The sequence below is a fragment of the Drosophila virilis genome, chromosome X (genome assembly GCF_030788295.1).
Source record: "Drosophila virilis strain 15010-1051.87 chromosome X, Dvir_AGI_RSII-ME, whole genome shotgun sequence".
In the NCBI taxonomy this organism is placed as follows: Eukaryota; Metazoa; Arthropoda; class Insecta; order Diptera; family Drosophilidae; genus Drosophila; species Drosophila virilis.
In genome coordinates this window covers 3174880-3192868 of record NC_091543.1, presented here as the reverse complement: position 1 = coordinate 3192868, position 17989 = coordinate 3174880, and the positions used below count along the sequence as shown (strand labels likewise).

The 17989-nt window shown below is 53.6% G+C and overlaps 3 protein-coding genes across 6 annotated transcripts; all 3 read left to right on the top strand.

The window, feature by feature from the left end:
• Nucleotides 1-363: 363 nt before the first annotated feature.
• On the top strand, nt 364-3212 carry LOC6634524 (L-asparaginase). Of its 2 annotated transcripts, XM_070211370.1 has the most exons (6): nt 411-437; nt 502-550; nt 719-1084; nt 1143-1378; nt 1440-2189; nt 2250-3212. In XM_070211370.1, exons 3-6 carry the CDS (start codon nt 817-819, stop codon nt 2964-2966), a joined length of 1971 nt encoding a protein of 656 aa, XP_070067471.1. In that variant the 5' UTR covers nt 411-437; nt 502-550; nt 719-816; the 3' UTR covers nt 2967-3212. The 2 variants fall into 2 exon arrangements, with proteins under 2 accessions (XP_015025068.1, XP_070067471.1); XM_015169582.3 differs by lacking the exon at nt 502-550 and having other exon boundaries at nt 364-437.
• Nucleotides 3213-3548: 336 nt separating this feature from the next.
• On the top strand, nt 3549-13724 carry lva (lava lamp). 3 transcript variants are annotated; one of them, XM_032440585.2, is made up of 7 exons: nt 3549-3641; nt 3956-4287; nt 4349-9280; nt 9700-12256; nt 12312-12465; nt 13058-13245; nt 13308-13724. In XM_032440585.2, exons 2-7 carry the CDS (start codon nt 4150-4152, stop codon nt 13448-13450), a joined length of 8112 nt encoding a protein of 2703 aa, XP_032296476.1. In that variant the 5' UTR covers nt 3549-3641; nt 3956-4149; the 3' UTR covers nt 13451-13724. The 3 variants fall into 3 exon arrangements, with proteins under 3 accessions (XP_032296476.1, XP_032296475.1, XP_070067470.1); XM_032440584.2 differs by having other exon boundaries at nt 3575-3720; XM_070211369.1 differs by lacking the exon at nt 3549-3641 and having other exon boundaries at nt 3799-4287.
• A 1230-nt stretch (nt 13725-14954) lies between these two features.
• hdm (meiosis specific with OB domains hold'em) lies at nt 14955-17885 on the top strand. Its single transcript, XM_032440410.2, has 3 exons — nt 14955-16003; nt 16063-16219; nt 16297-17885. Exons 1-3 carry the CDS (start codon nt 15055-15057, stop codon nt 16682-16684), a joined length of 1494 nt encoding a protein of 497 aa, XP_032296301.1. The 5' UTR covers nt 14955-15054; the 3' UTR covers nt 16685-17885.
• The last annotated feature ends 104 nt before the right edge of the window (nt 17886-17989 follow it).

Sequence of the window (17989 nt, the reverse complement as noted above, 5' to 3'; positions counted from 1 at the left end):
TTTCTGATTAAACAGTTTTAATTTTATAAATAAATTCCGTAAAATAAACAACAACAAAAATGTAGTTAACCGTGAATCGAACCGGCGACCATTTAAATGCACAAATTTGTTAGTTTTGGCTTTTTAGCTTGCACAAACAGCGTGTTGCGCAAATTGCGAATTGTGTTGTGCAGGGCCGCTCGAAACGTCCGTTAGATTTCAAACGGAATTTCACCACGCTCCAATCAACATTCCAGTCTACACACAAGCTGCTTAGTCAAGTTGCGCACCACTTGAATGCGCCAGGCTGGCCACACTGGCAACAATGCTGCCAGACTGTTGCATGCATATAAACGGCTGTCTAACGCATTACGCAATGGCAACGCTGGCAAATAGTTGTACACACACACACACACACACGCACACGCAGAGGGGAACTTACACACACATGTGCGCAAGTAAATATGTATTTTTAAACAAATATAAAATATGTAAATAACTGTGTGCATTTATCTATATCAGATATTGCTTTTTTTAATTTGCATGGCCAACGCAATTAAAAATATCGCAAGTGCGTTCGAACTAAGCCGTTAGATTGATAACAAATTGTTTAAATAAACACCTGCACACACACACACACACACACACAACACACGCGCGCACACACACACACACACACAACACACGAGTGCACCTTGCCGGGCTTGTAATGTATTTATTAATGTTTATTACTTCGCAGACGTCGCGTTGCGTTGCACAGATCTGTGCTGTGATTAGTTGACGGCTTTGGACGAAACGGTTAATTGTTGACCCCAAATTGACCCCAAGACTTGCAATATGTCCACTAACGGTGATCAGCCCGACGGCATGCCCAGCTCCCAGCCACCGCTAGCGCACCCGGCGGCGACATCGGGCATCAGTATAAGGCTGCCGCCGGCAACAACGCCAGATCAATCGGTGCCCGCCTCGCCCAGCTATCAGACGCCAGCGATGCGTCGAAACGTGAGCGCCGGCAGCCTGATGCTAGCCGCCGAGGCGAAGGAGGCGCGCGTTCGAGTCATCTACACGGGCGGCACCATCGGCATGATGCGCAACGAGCGACACGGTGGGTGCACCCACTCCCCATCTACCTAATCCCGCTCTAATCCCGCTCTCTCTTGCAGTGTTGGCGCCCATACCGAACGCCCTGGTCCGGCTCATACGCAAATATCCCAATATACATGATGAGGATTATGCCCAGCGTCATTTTGGCGCCGGAGCATCGCTGGCGCCGCTGGTGCTGCCCTTTGTCCAGGGCGAATCGCGACGCGTCATCTACCAGGTGACGGAATATTCGCCGCTGCTCGACTCCAGCAACATGACTATGGACGATTGGGCGCGCATAGCCAAGGATATCTATGTGAGTGTACAGCTCGACTGGCATATACCCTGTAAACAGCTTACACTCTCTCCGTACGCAGCAATCGTACGAGTTCTTTGACGGCTTCGTGGTGCTCCATGGCACGGATACGCTATCGTATACGGCCTCGGCGCTGTCGTTTATGCTGGAGAATCTGGGCAAAACGGTGATCATAACGGGCTCCCAGCTGCCGATCTTTGAGACGCGCACCGACGGCAAGGACAACTTCACGTCCGCCCTGATCATTGCCGGCAACTATGTGATACCGGAGGTGTGCATCTTCTTTGGCAATAAGCTGCTCCGTGGCAATCGCACGGTCAAGGTTAGCTCCAATTCGCTGGACGCCTTCGATTCACCAAATGTGCCGCCGCTGGCGCAGATCGGTATCAGCGTCAATGTTGACTATCGTCTGATCTTTCGGCCGTGCAGCGTGGAGCGCTTCTGTGTGCATTCGCAGCTGGACGAGAATGTGGGGCTGTTGCGCATCTTTCCCAGCATATCGCTGGCCACGTTTCGTGCCTTTCTGGCGCCGCCGATGCGCGGCGTGGTACTGCAATCGTTTGGCTCCGGCAACATGCCCTCCAATCGCAAGGATCTCATCGACGAGCTGCGCGCCGCCGCCGAACGCGGCGTCATCATTATCAACTGCACCCAGTGCCCGAACGGTTCCGTCGCCGAGATCTATGACACCGGCAAGGTGCTCTTCGATGTCGGCGTCATACCCGGCTACGATATGACGCCGGAGGCGGCGCTCACCAAGCTGGCCTACGTCATCGGCAAGTCGGACTGGTCGCTTCAAGTGAAGAAGCAGGTGAGATAGTCGACTCACGTGCCGCATCCTCTAATCCGCTAATCCCTGTATTTATCACAGATGATGCAGGCGAATCTGCGCGGCGAACTGACCTCCGTTGCGGCGCACACGATGAAGGATTACGATCTGGTCGATGCTGTGGCACGCTCACTGCATCTGTCCTCGCCGCAGGAGCTGGACCAGCTGGGCGCCACCTTGTTTCCGGCCATGATCAATGCGGCCGTCTTCGAGGGCGATCTCAAGAAGCTCAATAACCTAAAGGCATACGGCGCCGATCTGTCGGGCACCAATCATGACCAGCGCACCGCACTGCATCTGGCCTGCCAGCTGGGCGATACGGATATCGTGCGGCATCTGCTGCAGAACGGCGTCTCTGTGCACATACGTGATCTGTGCGAGCGTACACCGCTCCAGGAGGCAGTTGCCAGCGACAACCACGAGATCATCCAGCTGCTCATTAGCTGTGGCGCCCATTTGACCGGCTCTTCGCGTGCCGTTGGCGAGCAGCTGTGCGCCGCTGCTGCACGTGGCGCACTCCGACGGCTGCAATCGTTTCAGCTGGCCGGCGCCGATCTGTGCCTGGCCGATCCCTCCGGCCGCACCGCACTGCATGTGGCCGCCCTGCATGGCTATGTCGACCTGGTGAACTATCTCCTGCCGCACAGCGAGAATGGCGAGTTTAAGGACATGCTCGGTCTGACGCCGTTGGACTATGCTCAGCGTGGCGGTCATTCGGAAATTGTGCGTCTGCTTGAAACGTCGCAGCCGGATGCCTAAAATGCCGGACAGCAGCCTTTCCATTCGGCCGGTTTACTTAAATTTACCTCATCTAGCTATCTCTTTCTCTCACATTGTGCGTACCTGGAGCTGTCTAGTCCAGTTTTTGTTGTTCCTACATGTGCAATAGCTTTTTTTTATGTGCATTTTATATATATTCATCGTGTGTATATTTATATTTTAACGGGAATTCTCATGTACTCGAAATAAACGGTTATTAATAAAGTGCGATATATATGCCGATTATCAGTTCGATTACGATCTATTTTCAAATAATGCAAAGTATCGATAAATGCCGCCGCAAAGGCGCGCTACTTTTCAAGCACTTGTCAACAGTTTCACATATAAGTATATACATTGAAACGGCAATACTCTCTTAAAATAGTTCCTTTTATTTATAGTGTATACGCTCACAGATATTCCCAATAATATATACAAAATGCTCTTAAATTGCTTTAAATCAGTCAAAGTAAACCAAAAACCAACACAAGCAAATAATTGAGCACATGAAACGATTAATTGTGCGACTTAATCGATACTATCGCATTAAGCAACACTGCATCGTTATCGAAGTGGTGAGAACAGCCCTGTAATTGCAAAACAAGGGCAGTAACAACGACTCTTAAGCCCTGGTGTTTAAGTTTTTTTTTTGTTAGCATTGCTTAATTACAATTGGTAAATGAATTTTCAATGAAATGCAGTGCACAAATTGTTATTAATTGTGGCAGGAAATCGAGTTGCCTATTCAAATAACGTACGAGCGAATGTGTGTGTGTGTGTGTGTGCGTGCGTGTGCTTGCGTGTGTGTGTGTAGCATAGCTAGACAGATGTACACACACGTACGCACACGCACGCACACAACGAAGAAGTGCACACGTCAGTGCCACGAAATCTGGCCCCAAAAATTTGCCAACGGCCTGAAATTGAATTAAATATATTTCATATACATTTTTTATATATATTGACTGCATGTCCTCTCACCATTGCAGTCAATGTCGATAGCTAGCAGGACGAACCTCACGAAACACACGCGACGACATTGGATATATCCCCGCCGGAGATAGCCAGTGCAGCTTCCCATTTATTTTTTTTTTGTTTGTTTGTTTGTTTTCCCCTCTGGTTTTTGTTGTTGTTGTTGTTTTTGTTTTTGAGCGCATTTAGCTAGTTGCTTTGTTGGTTTGTGATGCCCGGGCACAGGGGCACGGCGGAGCAGGAGGATGCCGATGACAGCAGCTCCACGGATTTATCACTTGGCCAGGCAACAACTGGCGCCGGCAAGGCACGCCTGGACAGCCTACGCGAGAATCTGTTCAAGCAGCAGGTAAGCAACAGCTGTAACACTATGCTTCCATTTTATTCATGCCGGACTCTGCTCTGCACAGGAACGTCTCACGGCGTTGCGTGAGCGGGCGCTGCGCAAGTCCGAGGATGGCACGGCTGCACGCAAGTCCAGCCTAAGCGATTCAATGGAATCCGTCAAGTCGCTGGGCCAGAAGCTGACCATGCTGAAGGGCTCGCCCGGCCAGCAGCAGCAGCAGCTGCTGTCCGGCCTGGCGGCACAGGATGCCTCCACGCCGCTGGCCACGCCCACCAAATCTGGCGACCAACTGGAGTACAGCGGCAGCGAGAAGCTGCAAATGCTTAATCAGCGCACCGAACAGAATCGTGCGCTGCTCGAGCAGCGCAAACGTGACATGGCCAAGTCGCTGCAGTCCGTCAAGACTGGCCTCCGCCAGAGCACCAGCAGCGAGTTGGGCTCCTCGATGAGTGATCTGCGCGCCGCAGCAGCAGCGCCCGTGTCGCGGCATCGTTCCGCGGCCGATCTGCAGCAACAGCAGGCGGCACAGACGCCAGCGCAGCCGGCCAGCGAGGAGGGTCGCCTGAAGCTGCTCAAAAACAAGATGAAGCTGATCGAGATGAAGCAGGGCCGCAAGGAGCAGGAGTTGCAGCAGGAGCTGCACGAACTGCGCCACGAACTTTCGCAGCGCGAACAGCATATACAACAGCTGGAGGCGAGCGAACGCCCTCTGGCCGAGCAGGAGAACGCGCGCCTACACGCCGAGATCGAGCAGCTGCGCGCCCGCAACGCCGAGCTGGAGCACAGCAGCGATATGCTGGAGACGCTGCGTCTCGAGCTGCACAGCGCACGCGAGCAACTGCTCGAGCAGCAGCAACATCAGCAGCAGCAGCAGGAGCAGAGTCAGGTCTCAAGTCAGGACTCAACCGATGCGCAGGTCAACGTGGAGCTGGCCAAGCAGCTGCAGGAGCTGCAGCAACAATTGCTGGAGCTGCGCAGCAGCAGTCACGAGGAGCAGGAGCAGGAGTCCAGTCAGGCAGGCAGCAGCGAAACACAGCGCCTGGCCGAGCTGGAGGCGACCATCGAGGCGCAAAACGAGCAGCTGGCGGAGAAGACCACCGAGCTGAATGTGCTCAATGTGAATCTGCGCGTGCTCGAGGAGCGGCTCGCGCAGAGCGTCAGGAGCAAGCCCCTGTTCCTGGACGAGGAGCCGGCCAGCGAGCACCTGCAGCAGCAGCAGCTCAAGCAGAAGCTGGACGAGTGCAACAAGAGCAACATCAAGCTGAAGCTCAAGTGCAAGCAGGCCGAAAAGCAGCTGCAGCAGCTCCAGAGCCAGGATGCGCAGCAGCAGCTGCTGCGCTTGACAGCTGAGAATGAGCAGCTGCAGCAGCGCATCACGGTGCTCGAGGATGAGAAGGGCCAGTGGCAGCTGGCCCATGTTGAAGAGGAACAGCTGGAGCCGGAGCAGCTGGCGAGCAAAGCCACGCCCACAGCTGGCCAAAGCGAGACTATACGCCTGCTGGAGGAGCAGAAGGAGGAGCTGCAGCAGGCGCTGGCAGCGCTGCAAATGGGCAGCGCCGCGGCACGCGTCGAGTCCGAGCTGAGCGAGGTGCAGCTAGAGGAGCAGCTGTCGCAGCGCGTGCAACAGCTGGAGGCGGAGGCGAACGAGCAGCGCCAACAGCTGCAGACGCTGCAGTCCGAGAAGGAGGCGCTGGACAAGAAGCTCAGCCATTACATCAACGAGAACATGGAGCTGCTGGACAAGCTGGAGAAGCTTAGCTCCTCCAGTTCCGCGGAGTCCATTGAGATTGTTGAACGACCCACAGACAGACGCTTCAGCCAGCGTCCGGCTGATTCGGCTGCCGTTGCAGATGTAGCCGGAGCTGGAGCTGGAACTGAAGCTGAAGCTGGACAACAGCCAGCCGCTGCGCCCGCCCGGCTGCCCAGCTTTGTGAGCGAGCTGACCCAAACGGATCTGGTGGCAGCGCCCGAACTGGAGGTCAACGAGAGTCTTGCCCAGCTGCGCAACGAGAGCGACGAGCTGCTCCAGAAGATTGAGCTCTTCACCAGCGAGCGGCGCGAGGTGCTTGCCAAAATGGAGCAGCTGCAGGCGCAGAATGTCCAGCTCCAAGCCCAGCTTCAGGCGTCGCAGGAGCAGCAGCAGGCGTCGGAGGAGCAGCAGCAAGCGGCCCAGGAGCAGCTGCAGGTGGCCCAGGAGCAGCTGCAGTCGGATCGTGCCCAAATGAAGGCGGCACAGGAGCAGCTGCAGGCGGAGAATGGCTCGCTACAGGCACAGCTGGAGGAACTGCAGCGGGATAAGCAACAGCTCGCGCTGCAGCTCAGCGAGAAATCGAATCTCTCGCAGGAGCTGAGCTCCATGCAGCGCTCCTCGGAGGTGGTAGCCGCCCTCGACTGCGGCGCAGATGGCGCCGCGCTCTTTGACAAATGCGAACGTTCCCTGTCGAAGCTCAGCTCCGAGCTGGAGGCCTATCGCAAAGCCAACGATCGCAATGCCAAGCTGAACGTGTCCAAGAAACTGGCCAAGGAGGCCAAGAATGTGCACAGCCAGCTCTCGGAGCTGCTGCACAAGGTGAAGGAGGCCAGCACCGCGGTGGAGACGGTCACCGTCGTCGAGACCGTTGTCGCCGTCACCGCGCCCAATGGCAAAGCTCTAGCGGAATACGAACAGCTGAACGCACAGAATGCCGAGCTAAAGGCCACGCTGGCGGCGCTGCAGGCGGAGCTGGCCGAGCTGCGCGACAGCTGCGAGCCGACGGAGCTGTCCAAGCGGGCGATTGGCCACAAGCTCGAGGAGGACTGGGTGTGGGAGCAGGAGAAGGAACAGGAAAAGGAACAGGAGAGAGAACAGGAGAGGGAGCGGGAGAGGGAGCAGGAGAAGGAAAAGGAAAGGGAGCGAGAGCTGGAACGGGAATCCCTCATGGCAGAGCAGGAACAGCAACTAGCCCAGCTGCATGCGATCATCGCAGAGCTGCGCGCCGGCGAGACGGAGCACCTGCAACTGATAGCCAGCCAGAGCGCAGAGCTGGTGCAGCTGCAGCTGCAGGCGGAGCAGTTCGATCAGTCGCTAAACAAAAGCGAAATGGCATACGAGAAGCACATGGAGCAGCAGCAGCGGCTGCGCCGCGAGCTACAGTCGCGCATCGAGACGCTGGAGGGCGAGCAGAGCATATTGCAGGCCCTGGTTGCCGAGCAGAAGCAGCAGCTGATCGAGAGCTACAGCGAGAGCGAATACCAGACGAACCTGAAGCTGCTGGAGCTGCAGCAGTGCCAGCAGGAGCTGGAGCAGAGCGAGCAGCGCAACAAGGAGCTGCGCGAGAAACTAAAGAAATACGCATTAAATCTGAAGAAGCGGCAGGTGGAGCACACGGAGCTGCAGGAGCAGCTGCACAGGGAGCAGGCAACCACAACGGAGCTGCGCGAGCAAGTGCAGCGTCAGCAGGCTGAGCTGGAGCAGGCGCAGCAACTGGCCGAGCAGGCGCAGCAACAGATGCAACAGGCCCAGCTGGACAGCAAGGAGCTGCAGCAGCAGCTGCTCAAGCAACAGCCCAAGCTGGCCAAGCTCAAGGAGGAGGTGGAGCGGCTCCAGGTCGAGCTGCAGAATACGGTGCACGCTAACACGGCGCTGCGCCAGGAGAGCTACCAGCTGGAGCTCTCGCTCGCCGAGCGGACTAGCAACGAGGAGCTGCGCCGCCAGCTGGAGCAGAAATCGGTTAAGTTCGACAAGTCCAAGGAGGTTATCAAGCAGCGCAACGCCACCATCCAGAGCCTGCAACGGGAACTGGCCGAACTGCGCGCCCAGCTGCAGGCCCAGCCCGAGGAGGCGGAGGCGGAGACGGAGACAGAGGCGGAGACGGAGGCGAAGCTGGAGCAGCAGGCACAGCAGCAGGCGCAGGAGGATTCTATGCTCCTGCTCCAACAGCAGGTGCAGCAGCTGCAGGCGCAGAACGCTCAGCTCAATGAGGACAAGCTCAACTTTGAGCTGGCCTACGGCCGGCTAGAGACGCTGCACGCGGGCATTGAGCTCAAGCTGCAGCAGGATCAATCCTACATTGAGACGCTGGAGGCGCAGAGTGCGGAACTACAGAGCAAGTGCGCGGCACTGGAGGATCAGGCTGCAGTGCTGCAGGCGCACGAGCTCAGCGCCAAGGAGCAGCTGCAGCAGCTCGAGCAGCAGCTGCAGCAGGTGGAGGCAGAGCGGGCGGAACACGAGGCCGATCTGAACGCACGCCTGCAGCAGCTGACGATGCACGAGCAAAGCCAAAGCCAGCAGCTGCAGTTGCTCGGTAGCGAGGCGCAGGAGGGGCGCGAGCAAATGCAGGCGCTCCAGGCTGCGCACGATGCGCTGCTGGCGCGGCACAAGCAACAGACGCAGCAGTTGCAACAGCTCGAGACGGAGCGCAAGCAGCTGGCCAGCAGCGGGGAACAGGAGCTGCAGGAGCTACGCACGCAGCTGGAGACACGCAACCAGGAGCTGCAGCGCCAGCGCCAGGTCTACGATGCCAAGCTGGCGGCCAAGGCCAGCGAACTGGACGAGCTCGAGTGCGATCTGAGCGACCACATGGAGCGCGCCAATGCGCAGACGCGTGAGCTCACCCAGCAACTGGAGCGTGCCCAGGAGCAGCTGCAGCAGCGCGACGAGCAGCTGGCCCAGCTCAACATGGAACTCAGCGAACTGGAGCGTGAGCGGCTGCTCGAGCAGCAGGTGCAACAGCTGCGCATGCAGTCCAACCAGGAGCTGCGGGCGCTCCAGCAACAGATCGCCGAGCTGGGCACGCACAATCAGACCGACGACCAGGTGCACATCGAGACGGAGACCAATCGCCTAGTCGAGAAGCTGGCCGAGCTCAACGAGCAAACCGAGCAGCTCACACGCCACCAGGCATCTCCAGCTCCAGTTCCGGCTGCAGCTGTAGCTGACGATTGGCTGGCCTGGTCACAACCGGATTCTGTTCCAGTTCCTGCTCCTGGACCTGGCCCAATGGCGCACACGGAGCAGGTATGTAGCTAAAAAAAAGAAAGAGTGCTCCCTTCTGCCCTCAAACAGACGCCTTTGATGGGACTAGCCTCGTTTAACTTGGCCGCTTCAAGTCTGATTTATCAGAAGTGGGGCAATATGGGCGGGTATCCAAAAGCTGAAGCCACATCCCAGATTTCGTGCAACTAGCTCGTATAGTTCTCGAGTTATGCTTGAAGAAAAAAGTCTTCAAATCGAAAAAAATCACAAATTGTTTCTGCAAGAATATCTCTATAAAGTTCCAGTCTAGCTTTGTTAGTTTTCGGGCTCAAATGGTTTGCGTCTTACGCTGTCCCTGGCGAAAATCCAGAAACGAATCCCTGCCAATCCACTCCCCCCCCCCCTCTTCCCCCTTCCACCGACTACCCTTCAGCCGGAACTAATTGGATTTATTTTGACAGAATGTGCCATTGCCCGCGCCTGCCATGTTCTTTGGCGGCGATGCAGCGGCGGCGCCCTCGCCCTTCGACGAGATTGTTGCCCAACCGGTGAGGATGAGCACACAGAATGTGGGCGTGGCACAGCATGAGTCGAGCGAAGCGAGCATCGAGCAACTGCAGCGCAAAGTGTGCGACCTGGAGAAGCATGCCAAGGAGCTGGAGTCGCAGCTGTTGGCGCACAACCAGGCGCTGGCCGAGCACGAGGAGCGACGCGTCCAACTGGAACGCGCGCTGGCCGAACGCGAACAGGAGCTGGCCCAGCTGCACACCGCGGCGGAGGAGCGCGAACGCCTGGCGGCCATCGAGCAGCTAATACAGCCAACGGCTGACGCGGCTGTGGCGCCCACTCTGGACATGTTCTTTGGCGGCGAGACGGTGCCGGATGCAGCCGTTGCCAGCTTCCAGCAGGAGCTGGGTCTGCCGCAGAGCGAGCCCGTCGTCGAGCCGCTGATAACGCCAAAGAAGGCGTATCTCTGTCAGCCAGAGCAGGAGGAGCCGGACCAGCAGCCGGCCAGCGACTGGGCTGTGGACGTGGACGAGGATCCGTGGGCCAATGCGGGAGCCGAGCAGCAGCTGACAGATGCCACCGCAGCGCTGCACGCGCGCATCGAGCAGCTGGAGGCGCAGAAGGCGAAGCTGCAGACGAAGACCGCGAAGCTGATGAAGTGCGTTAAGGAGTATCGCAGCAAGGAGCAGCAGGAGCAGGCGCGCAAGGACAACAACAACGATCTGGACGGCGCCATCATCGACGAGCTAAAGCTGCAGCTGCAGCTACAGGAGACGCGTCAGGCCAAGACCGAGGAGCTGCTCCAGCAGCAAACGCTCGAAAAGGAGAAGCTAACGAAGCGCATCGATGTGCTCACCGCCGGCAACGAACGCATGGCCGAGCTAAAGGAGCGCCAGGACCGCGAGGTGCAAATGTATCAGACGCGCATACGTGAGCTCCAGCAGAAGCTGCAGCAGCTCGAGAGCTGGGATGAGGTGGCAGCCACGCCCACTGCGCCGGCCAGCGGCGAGGATGCGGCAGCGGCGGCAGCAGCGCGTGCGACCATTGAGAATCTGCAGGCCGAGAATCAGGAGCTGAACAGCGAGTGCCAGGAGCTGTTGGCACAGCTGCAGCAGGAGAAGCAGCGGGCGCAGCGCGAACGGGAGCAGCTGCAGGCGCAGCTGGAGGCACATGATCAGCAGGCGGAGCAGGTGAAGCAGCAGGCGGAGCTTGAGAAGCAGCTGGCGGAGCAAGTGAAGCAGCAGGCGGAGCAGCAAGTAGAGCAGAAGGTAGAGCAGGTGAAGCAACAGGCGGAGCAAGAGAAGCACCAAGTGGAGCTCGAGAAGCAGCAAGCGGAGCAGGAGAGACAACAGGCGGAGCTCGAGAAGCAGCAGGCGGAGCAGGAGTGCCAGCAGCTGCAGCTGCAGCTGGCCGAGCTCAGAGCCAAACAGCTGGAGCTGCCGGCGATGGTGACGGCGCCGCCAGCGACTGCACCCAGTGATGAGAGCCGGGCTCTGCTGCAGGAAAAGGAATCAGAAATTGTGCATCTCAAGCGGCGCATCGAGGAGCTGATGCGCGAGGATCAGACCGAAAAGCTGGTGCTAGAGATCCTAACCAAGAACCAGGAGCTGCAGCTGCTGCGCATGCAGGTCAAGCAGCTGGAGGAGGACAAGCTGGAGCAGCAGCAGCAGCAGCAGCAGGCCAATCAGGCAGCTGTGCCCGTGGAGGAGCTGGAACAGCTGCGTCGGCAATGCGAGCAGCAGCAGCAGGAGAAGTCCGACATGGAGGAGGAGCTGCGCGTGCTCAACAATCATGTGCTCAACAGCCTGGAGCTGGAGGACAAAATGAAGCAGGCCGTGCTCGAGCTGGACACCAAAACGATTGAGATAACCGAGCTCCGCAAAACCCTGGAGCAGCTCCAGCAAAAGGAGGTGCAACAGCTGCAGCCCCAGCCTGATATCGGCGCACTGAACAAGCAGTGGGAGGCGCTGGTGGAGCAAAAGTGCAGCGAAGTGGCCAGCATTTGGCAGAAGCATCTGGCGCAACGCGAGGCCGACTACGAGGCGAAGATCGAACAGCTGAAGGCGGCAACAGCATTCCCGCCAGAAACAACGGAGCAAAAGGCACCAGCACCAGCACCACCAGTGGACGCCAGCACGACGGAAGTCAGCGAGCTGGTGCTGAAGATGCAGCGGGCGCTCGAGACGCAGGAAATGGAGATCGTGACATTGAAGGAGCAGCTGGCGATACGTTCCGCTGAATATGCACGTCTCGCCTCACAGTACGATCCCTTTCGGCTGCAGAATACGCTCGGCGGCAATTCGAGCGGACCGACGGCCAGCGGCTCGGATGCGCTCGGACCACCGGGAGAGTATGTGCCCAAATCGGATCTGGACTATGCGCTCATGATGCTGCATCAGCGCGATATGCGCGTCGAGGAGATGATCGTTGAGCTGGTGCAGCTGCTCGAGGAGCGCGATCATCTGCAGCTCAAGCTCTCGGACACGCTGCGTCAACTGGAGGCCGAGCGCAGTAAGTCCTGCACCCAAACACAGCTCGACATCAATTAATCCCTTTCAATTTCCAGCTGGCGCACCCTTCTCCAACTCGCCCACAGCGACGACGACAACGACGACAACAACGGCCCTGGTCAGCCCCAACCAGCTGAGCGTCAGCAGCAGCAGCAGCGGCGCCGATCTCGCCGTGTCCTCAGTTGCCAGCGGCAGCGATCTGAAGCAGAAGTAAGTCCCGCCTAGAGGACTACGAAGTCAATCTCTTGAACTTGATCTCTCCAAGAGGCTCTCCCCAAACGTATTCCGGTGCCTCTTGGCCCGCTACTCTTTACTGTCCACATCAATTACCCTTCCTCGATGCTGTCTCACTTCCGAGCTGATGCTGTGATAATGACCCTTCCCAATTGGTTTCCTACATCCGGCATAGCTTACCAAGCTGATGAACTAAGTAGATCTCTCTCTCTTGATCAGAAGGCCGACCAATCCGACTTGCGACTCCTTTATATATCTATACTAAATATGCCTCATGCATCTGGCCACCACAATATTCCATACATCAGGACACAATTGAATCTGTACAGCAGCGATTCTAGTCCTTGTCCTTCCTCCTACTCCGGCAGACTTCTGATGATTCATCTTCCTTACATGCTGGTGCTGCTGCTCCATCCTTAATCGATGCCTTGCATGAATCCTTACGTCTTCTCTATTATGATCAACCTTTGCTCGGAGGCTTCTCTGCCTCTAATTAAGTCATCTATTCTATGACTATATACTCTCTATAAGCCCAGGTTAACTAATAGCCATCTATTGCTTCCTACAGATTGGCCGAGCTGCAAACGGTGAAGCATTCCAAGGACAAGGCAATTGTGGACGAGCGCGAGCAGCGTCTGCAGCAGATGGTTCAGCTGCAGCGGGACATGGCGAAGGCGACGCCAACAACGGCAGCAGCTGGCACGGCTCCAGCTCTGTCCACTCCTACTCCTGCTGCACAGCTCGATGTGGATGCAAGTAGGTGGCATGCTTTGGGCTCATCTAAATATGTATATTCATTGTTTTATTATCCTCGCCAGCTCAACCTGCGCTGCGCTCCCCTTCCATGCTGCTTATGGACTGGATATTGGGCAACAACAAGAGCGAGGACGAGGCGATGCCCAGCCCGTCCCAGCCGCTGCCCACCCAGCCGCAGCCGTCGCATCCTCCGGCGAGCAACTAGCAGCTCGCCAAGCGTCGCCAGCGTTGCGCCCAGTTGACTGCCGCGAAATAATTATCGATTTAAACAACTAGCATTAGAGTTCTATATTGTGTACCTTGGCTGAATGTAAACAAAGAAAGGCAGAAAAGAAAAACAGAAAAAGAAAAACAACAACAAAATATGATAAACTATTCCCGAATTGAGGCTCGCCACGCCCACGTTTTATGTTGTAGATATGTAAAAATTGTAAAAAAAAAAAAAAAAAATAACAAGAAGCATATAAAAACGAACGAAAATAATATTTAAATCAAATGTTTTATTTATATATATATACATAATACATATACAATACAATACAATACATCCCTATATAATCCCCATATAATCCCTATATAATACATAGCTAAAGTTTTGCCATATAATATGCAAATATTTTATAATAAGGAATATGAGTATTATATATATATGTATTATGTATGTGTTTATATGTGTATGTATGTATGTATGTGTGCGTGTGTATGAGTGTACGCATGCTTGTATGTATGCACGTTTGTATATATGCACATATTTAAGATCAAACGCAGACGAAGCTTTGTTTTCGCTGTGCTGCAAATTTAAATAAAACGATTTTTTGCCAAGTGCTCTCCTCCTCGATTCTCAAAAGTTCAAGTAGGCTCGGCAGTTTTTCATGCTTAGCTAGTAGTGTAGTATTTTTTTTTGGTATTTGTTTTGGTATTTATTTTGGTATTTTAGTTAGTATTTTGTTGTTGATTTGTTGTTGATTTGTTGTTGTTGTATGTACATATGTATGTATATGCATATGTATGTATATACATATGTATGTATATACATATGTATGTATATACATATGTATGTATATACATATGTATGTATATACATATGTATGTGTGTGTGTATGTATATATGTATGCGTGTGTGTGTGTGTGTGTGTGTGTGTGTGTGTGTGTGTGTGTGTGTGTGTGTGTGTGTGTGTGTGTGTGTGTGTGTGTGTGTGTGTGTGTGTGTGTGTGTGTGTGTGTGTGTGTGTGTGTGTGTGTGTGTGTGTGTGTGTGTGTGTGTGTGTGTGTGTGTGTGTGTGTGTGTGTGTGTGTGTGTGTGTGTGTGTGCGTGTGTGTGTGTGCGTGTGTGTGTGTGCGTGTGTGTGTGTGCGTGTGTGTGTGTGTGTGTGTGTGTGTGTGTGCGTGTGTGTGTGTGCGTGTGTGTACGTGTACGTGTACGTGTACGTGTACGTGTACGTGTACGTGTACGTGTGTGTGTATGTGTATTCCAGTTTGCAGGGTATCCAAATTTATTTAAATAGTTTTATATCTGGCCAGCAAATGATAAATGATAACTGCAATTAATGGCAGTTATCATTTATCATTTGCTGGCCAGTGTGTGCACATGTCTTAGCTGTGATTAAATGAAAACTTAACGGCTTGGTAGATAGCGCCACCTATCGGGTTAATTATTACTCTCTAATTCCGATTAATTGCAATTAGCTATCGATAACACGCTCAATAGCTGGCCAATGTGTGCACATGTTTAAAATGTTAATAATTAAAAACTTAACGGTTTGACAGGATAAATGCGCCATTTATTTGGCCAATTTTTACTGATTGGCCATGTCTGAGTCTGGCTATCGATGCAGGCCTACCCTGCGCCTCGCCGAGATGCGGCCCCACATGACGAGCTTTGCCTGCGTGGCGCTGATTATTGCCAAGTCGGAGCCGAATGTGTTTCTGGATAAGCTGAGCAGCGAGCAGCGCGGCGTGATTTGCTTCACGTTGCGCGACACCCGGCTGCACATAGCCAACTGCAAGTGCTGGGGCAGCAAGGCCAGCGTGGAGGAGTACACGGCCATGCTGCAAATAGGCGACATTGTGGACATTGTGGGCGCCAAGGTGATGGCCATAACGCCGCCAAACATGCCCGGACTCTGTGAGCAGCAGCAGCAGCAGCGCTATCAGCCACGCGGCACGCTGTCCTGTGCGCTGGTCGTCAACGAGGGACACGGCTATCTGGTGAAGCACAACGGCAATGATGCGTCCATTGTGCAGCCGCTGCGTCAACTCATCCATGTGCCGCACAAGCCGCTGAGCAGCGCTCTCAAGCTGGCGGATGTGCGCTGTGCCGCGCCAGGCGCCGAACAGCGGCCGGCTGTCTACGTGGATCTGCTTGTCGCCGTGGCCGCGGTGCGTCCGGTGCGTGAGCTGAAGCGCAAGCTGGCGACAGGAGTTGGCAATGCGACACGGCTGCTGCACTGCCTCGAGCTGGTGGTGATCGATATCAGCTGTGCCGACGGCATGGTATTCACGATCTGGCACCCGGACTGGATACGTCGCGCGCAGTACTGGCAGCCGCGCAAGACGCTGCTGCACCTGATCGATGTGCGGCTCTCGCATTCCCAGTTCTATGGCTGTCCAGTGCTTAGCCTCGCCAGCTGCACACTCATCTATGAGCAGCCGCTGCCGCAGAGCGTCGAGTGCCAGGCGCTGCTCACGTTCGCCGCCAGCACGCCGCTCCAGACATATGATATATTCGCGCAAACGGACTTGGAGCAGCTGCCAGCGGGTGAGTATTGGCTGCCAGTTGGTCCAGCAAATTCTAATAATCTCTCCCATCTCCGTCAGCCGAGCACATCCAAACGCAGATGAGCGTGCGGCAGATCTACGCGCGCGCCGAGGGCGAGCTGCAGGATGCGACCAGCGAGCACTTTACGGCCGTGCTCTATGCCCTGGTCACCAAGTTCGATCTGGACGGCCTGGCCGCTAGCATCAGCAAGAAATGGCAAGTAGCGGCTTGCGTTATGTGACCCAAAGATTCCGATATAATCATTATTCTTCCTCTTCTTCGTCTGCCAGCAGCAAGGCGTGCAACAGGCTCATCCCGAACAGCCGCAGCGACTGCGACAATGAGAGCTGCCTGCTGGAGTTCTCGTTGGGACACAGCGGCGCACATTTCGAGCACTTCTTCAACATCAACATACACCTGTCCGACCAGACGGGCACGCTGCTCGAGACGCGTCTCAGCGGCGGCGTCGCGGAGCATTTGCTGGGCCTCAAAGCGGACGCCTTTCCGCAGCTGCCCGAGCCCAAGAAGACGGAGCTCAAGTGGCGCTTCCTCTTGAAATACTTTGAGGTCAAATTGCTGGTGAGAAAGCCAGCGGCAATGCGCAAGAATCTGGCTGTTAGCGTGGTGGACATGGAGCTCATTTCGCTGGCGAAGCTCATTGAAAAGATAAGCGTGTTTTAAAGCGCAGCGCAGCAAAGGCTATTTATCAAAGGTAACTTGGACTTGAAGCAATTTCAAGAAATTATTTAGTTAAAGTAGTTATCGTCTTTGAACATATTTAAATGAAGTCCTTATTTAACTATCTTATAACTAAAGAAAACTTATGTTAAATAATATGCAAAACAATGTTAGATCCATAAGGCTATCATATAAACAGCTGTAAATTAGTAGAAAATATGTGCCTTAAGAAACAGAATCGAAGAGTTTTGTGTCTCATCAAATAACTTGAGACAGGCGGACAGATCTGAAGGCAATTAGACATATCCACGAATAAGACTATCATAAAACAACTAGGCCTTCAAATCAAGCAACATTCAATAATTGTTATGTAGTTCAAGTGTTGCTGGAAATCAATCTCGTCAAATAAGTTGTAAGAACCAAATCCAAAAGGCCATTTAATGTAACTACAAATACCTTTGGCATTGGCTTTACAATATATTTCTAACGAAATTGAAGAAGTTATTGAAGTTATGTTTCAAATGTTTATATAACTCGTAAAAGTTATCGTCAAACAATCTGTTTTATTTTTTTTTTTTTTTTTTGTAATAATTTATAAATTGTTGAATTGTTTATTTGACCACAACTAATTTGCTGTAAAAAGCTGAACGAAGGCAACATGATTCTATCATAACTTAAATCAAGTTAAAAAGCATTTACAAACATTTCAACAATATCTCTAAAGTACATATCTGCAAAAAGCTTAAGTTAGTTTTAGGTCTGCAATCGAATATATCTGGCTGCTATATTAACCAAACTCAAGATCAAGTTAACACTTATGATAATTAAATTGTAATTCATATTGTAATTGTAAAGTGAGCAGCTAAAAGTCAATATCTTTAAGTACTTAACTTAAAATTCTGGAAAATAGCCGAAAACAAAGTGCGCCGACGAGTTTAGATCCTGGCATTATTGGTAGACCAAGACTTATGACTTAGGTTCGTGATATTTACTAAAGCTAAAACTATGTTCAAGTATAGATGAGAGCAGGAGAGAGCTGTCATTTGTACTAGGTAAATGTCTATATAGACTAAACTGGGAAAGCTGTGCAGACTTTGCTGACTTCTAGTTGAGATGCAAAAGGAAAATAGATAGAGAGTGAGGTAGAAAGACAGAGTGAAAGTTGTGAAATGAACATAAGTCGAAAGAGAGAGAGAGCGAGAGAGAGAGAGAGAGAAATCTACATAAATAGCATCTTTATTTCGCTTGGGTCTGTTGTTAATATTGTTTACACATAAAACGTTGCAACTGCAATATATATAAATAGTT